This window comes from Aulonocara stuartgranti (assembly GCF_965226115.1).
Source record: "Aulonocara stuartgranti genome assembly, chromosome: 11".
Lineage (NCBI taxonomy): Eukaryota > Metazoa > Chordata > Actinopteri > Cichliformes > Cichlidae > Aulonocara > Aulonocara stuartgranti.
In genome coordinates, this window is record NC_138947.1 from 16,233,125 (window position 1) to 16,241,753 (window position 8,629).

An 8,629-nucleotide genomic window follows, 5' to 3' on the forward strand; every position below is an offset into this window, starting at 1 on the left:
ATTACACATTATATTGCATATTTAATAATAATAATAATAATAATAATAATAATAATTTACAACATAACTTCATCACAGATAAACACATTTAGACTGAAAGGTTAATTGAGTAAAACCACAAATCACACATTCTTATTTTCTTTCTAAGGTTGCAAGTAAAAGTTTTCATCAGATCTCTCATCCGTAAAGTCTTCAGCTTCTTTGCTCTCACGAGTTGCAGAATATTCTTCTGTCTCTAGTCTGGTCCCTGTTTTTATTCCTCTACGCAGCTGATTCCAGAACAGTTCCTGCGCCTGTGTTGGGTTAGTACAGTCTGAACCAGGCCACTGCAGGTAAGTCTTTTTTAACATAACTTTCCTCATGCGATGATACGAAGACAGCTGCCTCTCAGAGATTGGCTCCAGAAAAACGAGCAGGAGAACATCTCTGTGCTCATCAAAGAGTCTGTAACTGGCAAGCTGGATTTCCAGAGAACACCACTCACTTTGCAGAAAATTCCTGCTCACCACACAAATGGTTTTCCGGCTGCTGTATACAGCAGAAACAATATTGTCCACAATATCACGGCCCAACTCAAAGTCCCTGTGGTGCAGGCAAAGCTTAAAAGATGATCCGCCTCCCTCCAAGTTGGGTAACAATTGGTCCATGACCCATTGTTCATCAGATGAGTTATAGGAAATAAATGCATCATATTTACAATTCTCCTCCTCCTCATGGAATCTGCTCCACTGCTCACTAAACCAGGCCCGAAACACATAGTAGCTGTACTTCATTTTCCAGTAGAGTTTAACATAGAATAAGGGAATGATTGTAAACAAGAAGATTGCAGCTGATGTGCTAAAAAACAGGTACATTCCTATATCTCCGCGACAAACTTTAGTGTCAAAATTGTAAAATTTGAGTTTTGGATTGTGTTGGCATGACAGGTTGTACAGGTACACCACCTGAACATCTGTGTTATTCTTTGTATAATTTTGCAAAGGCCCGTTGTTGCAGGTGCAGCTTACAGGATTATCTCGTATGTCAAGGTAACGAAGCATAGGTAGACTCATTAATGCGTCTACAGAAAGAGTCTGCATGGCATTGCGGTTGAGCTGCAGTAAACGTAACTGTGTAAGATTCCCAAAAACCTCTTTAGAGAAGTTCTGAATGCCCATATTTTCTGCAGCCAATCTGGTCAAATTTCTTAAATTTTTAAAGACCCCTGGTTCTAATTTTTTCACCCCAACACAGCAGTTATCCAGTGTGAGGAAACTTAAGTCTGTTAGGTCATCAAAGGTATCAGGAGCAAGATGGTATATGTTATTGTTGGTGAGATACAAAGATTTCAGTGAGTAGAGGCCACGTAGTAAAGTGCGTGGTAAAACGGTGAGTCCGTTAGGTCGCTGCCGATCTAATTTCAGATCAGTCAGTCTGCTGAGATTCATGAATGGTGACTCATGAGTTTCTGTTATGAAGCAAATCTGATTACTCTGTAAATCTAGCACAGTGAGGGTGTCTTGAAATGCACGATATAAGAAAGGGTCAATTTGTTTTAGCTGGTTTCCATCTAGATAGAGCTTGGACAGGCTTTTTAGTCCATCAAGACCCGATCGCTGAAAATGGGTAATCTTATTACCTCCAAGATCCAGTGTATTTAAAAATGTCAGGTTGAAAAAAGTCCTATTGAAAATGACAGAAATGCGGTTGTTGCGAATGTTAAGAATTTGCAAACTGACCAGATCTTCAAATGTGACACTGAACAAATCAGTTAAGAGGTTATTGTCTAAACGAAGTGTCTCGAGCTTTTTTAGTCCCTTGAGAGCGTGTATATGGAGAAATGCAATACTGTTTATGTTAAGTTGTAGCGTCCTGATATTTGGTGTATGATAAAAAGCATGAGAGTCAACTTTTAAGATGCGATTGTAACGATAACTCAGATTTTCCATTTTTTTAAATTGAAAATTTTTTTTACAGTATATTAGGGAGCTGAGATGGTTGTGCTCTGCTTTGAAGTCTTCTATGTATACATGTCTTCTAAGAAACTCAAGGCAATATGCACTCTTTAGGTTGTTGCGGGATAGATCCAAAGCCCCTGTGATATTAGGACAATAGGACAGTGTGTTATTTGTAAGTTGCCTAATTGCATTATTACCCAGGTTCATGTTTTTAAGATTTTTCTCTTTCAGCCTTTTTTTCAACAGTATGCATAATTCTTTGAGCATGCTGTCATTGTTCAGTCCTGTACCAGAGAAATCAACATGACTTGGATTGATGTTGCTAATGTTTAAAAACTCCACTATTGTTACATTTGTTGAACGCAAATGCAAATAATTTATAGTGCTCAAATCAATTTGATCAAAGGCTTTTGTAGGCAGCTGAGAATTGTATGACAAATCTAAAATGTTGATAAAGCTGAGAAATGAAGGCTTACATCCCAGCGTTAATAGATTATTATGGCAAACATACAAAACAGTGAGGGACTTGGGCAGTGACACATTTGAGTGTCTGAGGGAGGTCAAATTGTTAAAGCAAAGATCCAGTGTCGTCAGATTTGTCAGATGTGCCACAGACTTGGCAATGCCTGAGAAATCTGACAGAAAGTTTTGTCTCAGGATTAAAATGTGTAGCTTGAGAACAGATGAAAAAATATCCTCGGGCAGCCGCTCCAATGCATTGTTGGCCAAAAAGAGGGAGGTGAGATTCTGCAGGTCCTTAAACAGAGAAGGGTTGAGCGCTGATATTTTGTTTAATGACATGTTTAGATTCTTCAGTTGATACAAGCCTTGGAAAGCTAACTGACGGATGGTTGTCAAGGAATTATTATCAATTCTGAGGTGCTGAAGGTCTACTAGGTTACTAAAGCTGTTGTTAGGAAGGTCCGTCAGAGGAGTTCTTAAAATGGTGAGATTGATGGCAGATGGTGGCAGGTCACTGACAATATCAGAAATATGCATTGCATTCCGATGCATGCAGTTGAAAGTTTTCCCATCAGAATCTGCTTCTGCAATGCAGTTCCTGAAACTGTAACTACTGGTGAGTTGAACAGCTGCAAGAACAACTGTAACTGACAGCAGCTGATGGTTTCCCATTTTGTCTTCTTGCAGTGCAAAGAAATAGTCCTTTAAATAACTTCTGTCGGCTCCTTTTTTTTCGTTTCGTTTGTTTAAATATTAAGTTGAAAACGTCTAAAGGCCTCTGTGTTTTTTCATCAGGTGAACGCAGGGATCTGAAAAGAGAATACTTTCAAATCAGAAAAAAATTCTAATATCAGATTGCAAATTCTCGCTTTAGGTATATCATTGATGTTTTCAGCTGTCTCTTAAAATCTGACAATAATAATAATGTGCTTTTTAAGACCCTCAAAAGCGCTTTTCTATGGGAACATGCTATTCATTTACACACTGGTGGAGGTAAGCTACAGTTGTAGCCACAGCTGCCCTGGGGCACACTGACAGAAGCGAGGCTGCCATATCGCACCATCAACCCCTCTGGCCATCGCCAGTAGGCGGTAGATGAAGTTGCCCAAGGACACAACGACCGGTTTGAGCTGACTGTCCGAGCTCAAACCGGCAACCTTACAATTCGAAGACAAACTACCAACTCTTGAGCCACGATCGCCCCAAGTACAAGTACATTTAAACATTATAAAGACGTAAATTGACAAACTAGCATTGTATATCTGATAGATTTTTAATCATTTTTAAAATATTGTAGAAACAGTATACAGGACACTCATCATGGTTGTTGGAGCCTGCTGCCTTCAACTGACATTTTAATTTAGACTAAATATTTTTATAATTACTTTACTAACCCAAGCTCAGATTCTTACCTTTTCTTGTTGCTGTTACCGTTTCTTATTAGAAGCAGTTGCAAGTCTCTAGGAATAGTCTCAGCATAAAAGAATCTTCTAATCCTGAGGTGTGAGGAGCGTGTCCCCGAAGAAATTTATACGATGAGAAAAACTTTGTTCCTCTTTTCTTATGTTTTCACATCCACTTTCAATATAAATGAATGTTTGCCCTTCTCCTCCTCTTTAGGGTTTCTCACACGTCATTGCGGTCCACACAATGCACAATGTTGAAAAGCAATGAATTCCTAATTGAATACTACAGGAATACAATATATGGCAAAAATCACGATATCAATAATTTTAGAACGATAAAAGAAATGCATAGAAAGAGTTGAGAAATAATTTGGTTCTTTCCTATGTATAATGTTTAATTTTCACCCTTTACAAACATAAATTCTTATGATTTTGCAAATAAGATAACGTTTATTTCCTATCCTTAGACGATCCCAAGAAAACTGAAAATGTCATGATGTGTGAAGTTAATCTAATTTGTACTTACTTAAATTAATGCTGTTTATCCTGCCTTCTCAGACAGCTTTGTTTTTGGTGGCTGCAAAAACATTGAGTCAGAAAGAGGAAGCTGTCTATAAAAATAAAATGTATAGAAAGAGTTGCGAAATAGTTTTCAGAGAGTTTTTTATATAATACGTGCCACTTTTAAGATTCACCCTTTATGAGCATAACTTTATAATATTGATGTCATTCCTCAAACTTCCCCAGGAAAACTGAAAACATGTCCTGATAGTTTAAAGTTATAAGGTACCCTAATTTGTACTTACTCAGATTAATGCTTTTCGCCTCACCCTGTGCCTTTAGACAGCTCTGAAGTACATGGTCAGCCAAAAATAAAACAGTCAGTCAGAAAGGGGAAGATGTCTCCAACGTATTCTTCTTCTTTCATAATCCTTTACAGCTGTGTTCAACTATTTAATCACAACACATTAATTCCAATAGTTTTATTGAAATATTGTTTTTGAGTGGATATACAATTTGCATTCACACATCTATAACTCACGTATTTTTAACACAATTATGTTAAACATTAAAAAAAGAAAAATATAAAATTGTGAACATTATTGAATTGTATTGTAGGTAGTAAAAAAGTTCTCAGAAATGATGATGATAGTTATTTGAGTTTACCACCATAAACTGGTTGATTCTTTTTGTTTTGTTTTGTTTTGGGGGGTTTTAAGGGTGGTTAAGAGTTACTCGTGCTGCAAATTCCCACGTATCCGTCAGATTTTTTCGCTGATTTGTTGCACAAACTTGGTGTCAGCACAATGAGTCGCTGTTGAACTTCGAGTGAAAGATACGGGGGTTTTAAGCCTTATTCTAAGACTCAGAGCTCACATTTAAAATATAACAGATATACTATGTAATCCTATTAAACTATAGAATAAACAAGGAAAAACAAGAAGAAATTGTCAGTTTAGTCCAGTTATCTGACTTTATTTCTTATCAAATCCTTTAGCTTTACTACAATATGTCTATGCCATTTTTTTAACATTTTAATTTAAGATACAGAAACTGAAGAAATACACTTTCACATATTATATTACTTTGATACTTTGAGGATATCATATATTGTATACATTTTCAGTTTCCTCTTATCTTCTGCTCACGTGCCATCTGACATAATCCACATGCTGGAATGCAGGCCATGACTAACCAGTCGTCACACACAGAGCCCTGAGGAAAAGCACAGTCACAGTAAACTGGTGACAAACATCATAGTTTGTTTTTTTTACAGAACCATATTTAGAGTGCTGGGATTTCAAAAATGTAATATAAAACACCATCTAGATTAGAATTCTAGAGAATTTTCTGACTTCATGATTGAATTCATGATTAGAATTCTAGTCTTCTTGTTTAATAAATGATTAGAAATCTGCACCACACTTACACCAATATTGTATCTGTTGCGTATGCTTGTCCGTAAAGCAATCAGGGCGCCGGGAAGGCAGGCCAGACAGCAGCTTTCATCGCTGTCCTGAGCCACCTGACAAGCCAGGATGCAGGGAACGAATGTTCCACAAAGACCTGGAGGTGAGAGATGTTTTATCATATTTCTGTTATGTTACACTGTTGGTAAACTTCAGCATGTTCCCATAGAACTTATATAGACACGTACAGATGCCGCAGTCTTCACAGCAGTCGCATGCATTTGTACTCCACTCTGACGACCCACGGGAGACCGTGTACTGTGTCACAGTCACCTGAGGTTGTGCATTTATCACATTTGTCTGGTATTCCATGGCTGCAAGAAGAAGAAAAATAACTTGGAGCAAATTAAACATGAAGGTCACTTACTTTACCAATTTACTTTCTTGTTTATAGAACCTTTGAGACACTTTTACACAGTTTCTTTATAGCAAATGTTATATATCCAAATCTGTGTTGTGAAAGCTTCTTAAGATTTTATTCCAACCAAAAATTATTAGATCTTTCTTGATTAAGAGTTTACCCCAAATCAGATATGAAGAAAATCAGTTAGTAGGATGAGTTTAAACTACCTTGATTTGTAGGAAAATTTGCAGTCCCCTTCAACTCTTGAAGTTAGTATCTGGCTCCTGAAAGCAAGGTCTGAAATTGAAGACTAGGATAGGGTTTACAACCACAGCTCTTATACCCAATGACACAGTATGCATAGGTTGTAGTTCAGTTTCTATGCTGATATGAGATGGCAAACAATGACCAAGTAAACAGGGCTGAATGCCTTGTAAAGGAAAAAAGGAAAAAATGTTTGGTTTTGGGGCGTATCACACATCTAAAATGGTGCACCTAGAATTATGTGTGTGTACATAACAGGGGACAAGCTGAAAAAATTAAATGAACTGTGACGCTCAAGCGCATACTCTGTTGACTTTATAAAGTGGCACTCCGTATGTAAATACCAGTGACTCAAGAAAGTACTCAGCGCAGAAACATTATACTTGTTTAATACAATTTAGCAAAGTATTTCTGACTTCTAGGCCGTTCAAATACCACTTTTGTTGTTATTTATGGCTTTTTCAGTTAAAAAAAGGTAACAAATCATCAGTTCAAATGTATAGTGCATTACATTCAGTTTTAAATATGACTAACTTATCTCTATTAATCAACTCTATACCACAGGCCTTCAATCTGGCAGTAATTAAACCACTACTTAAAAAGCCATCACTTGACCAGCTTTCTTGGCTACTTATCTCCAACCTTCCTTTTATCTCAATAATTCTTGAAAGAGTGGTTTAATGGTAATGCTAAATGGCTGATTTGAAGAGTTTCTGTCAGGTTTCATAACTTGGCAAAGTACAAAAATAGTGTTAGGGAAGGTTACAGAGGCGGAGGTGTAAGTGCCTGCCTCAAAACAGGACAATTTAGCTGCATTTAACCTTCAGTTAATCTTTATATAGTTAGGTAGGAGTCAGAACATGTTTCTTTTTAGCTGAAAAACATTACACCAGGTAACCTGCAGTTTTGAAAACGTGTTTTCCGACGATGTTTGCTACCCTACAATCCGTCCTACTCTGTAGTAAAATCAGTGACATTTGACAGTCCTGTTGCTCCCATTGAAATTTCTATAGCCTATTTAAAATCTAAAACTTAAAATTGTCCGTAGATCAATGTTTCAATATTTATATCTTTTATTAGTGGTACATGTGGTTTGGTTATTTTCCTTTTAGTTGAAAGTACACTGAGAGAGGGCTTTTTTCATATTAATGTAATTTTTTCATCTAATTGAATACAATCTATTTGTGAATGATTGTCAGTCCAAAGAGGGAGAGAGGAAAGAGGGGAACGTGAGGAGAATGGTCAGGAAGAACCAGGTAAGAAAATGGACAGCTGACTGCAGGTTTCCCCAATCTTATAAATTTGCAATTCATTATGCAAATGTACTATAAGATTGGGGAAACTTGCAGTCAGCTAAGACTAAAGAAGTCACTTGGGTGAGTGACAAAACCTTTCTTCCACAAAACGTTATGTCCAGATGAACAGAATCGACTTTTGGAGATGCAGTAAAGATCGTTTCATACATAGTATACATTGTACCATAGGCAAAGTTGCCTCCATTTTTAAGATTTAAGTTTGTTTTTTTTTATTAATATTTTGTACATTTGTACATGTGAAATGCACTTCACACACGTACACACACACACAGTTGTTTGTCGCCAGATGGCACGTTTATTTCTAGTTTTCATTTGTTATGACCGTCCACAGTCTGACAGCTCCGGTCTCAGCTGATTTCCAGCTCTCCCTCTGCTCCTCTCCCGTCTCACTATAAAAGGGGAAGGAAACCATCATCAGTCCAAACGCCATCAGCTGTTCTCACCTGCGTCTCCAGCACCGCCCCTTTGAGCTCACTGCACCACTCCTCCCCTGCAGCCGCGCCCGGGACCACACCTCCGCCACAGTACATTTCAAGGACTCTTCTATTTTTGGAGTGTATTTTTGTGTATCTGTAATATATTATACATACACATTAAAAGTGAATCTCTGTCCACTCAGTTTACTTCTTGCTCACTATGAACATCATTCATTTTTCTTCCCCAGTAATTAAGGTTAGGCTATGTAATTTTTTTTTTTATTCCAATCCATTCTTCTTTTGCAGCATTTAAATAACCTTTATCAGATTTGATGGTTTTGTTACAGACTTTTCAAAAAAGTGTTTTCCTTTTTCACAAATGTGGGGATTAAATTGTGTTAAAATGTACAAAACAGTCATGTTTTGTGATGAGGACCCAGGCACAGAGAGACTTGATGAATTTAAGAATCTTATGATTTAATAAAGAAATTTGCAGACTTGCACAGAGATGGTAA

General features: G+C 37.2%; 1 protein-coding gene across 3 annotated transcripts; it reads right to left on the reverse strand.

Annotated features, from left to right (window-relative positions):
* Positions 1–60: 60 nt before the first annotated feature.
* Positions 61–7,446, reverse strand: LOC309716966 (cornifelin homolog). Of its 3 annotated transcripts, XM_082551117.1 has the most exons (5): positions 6,346–7,446; positions 5,964–6,089; positions 5,736–5,872; positions 4,612–5,521; positions 3,068–3,208 (listed from the first exon to the last, which is right to left on the reverse strand). In XM_082551117.1, the coding sequence occupies exons 2-4, from the start codon at positions 6,085–6,087 to the stop codon at positions 5,429–5,431; spliced, it is 354 nt and encodes a 117-aa protein (XP_082407243.1). In that variant the 5' UTR covers positions 6,088–6,089; positions 6,346–7,446; the 3' UTR covers positions 3,068–3,208; positions 4,612–5,428. The 3 variants fall into 3 exon arrangements, with proteins under 3 accessions (XP_082407242.1, XP_082407241.1, XP_082407243.1); XM_082551116.1 differs by lacking the exons at positions 5,736–5,872; positions 5,964–6,089; positions 6,346–7,446 and having other exon boundaries at positions 61–3,208; positions 4,612–5,428; XM_082551115.1 differs by lacking the exons at positions 4,612–5,521; positions 5,736–5,872; positions 5,964–6,089; positions 6,346–7,446 and adding an exon at positions 3,812–4,262 and having other exon boundaries at positions 61–3,208.
* Positions 7,447–8,629: the final 1,183 nt, after the last annotated feature.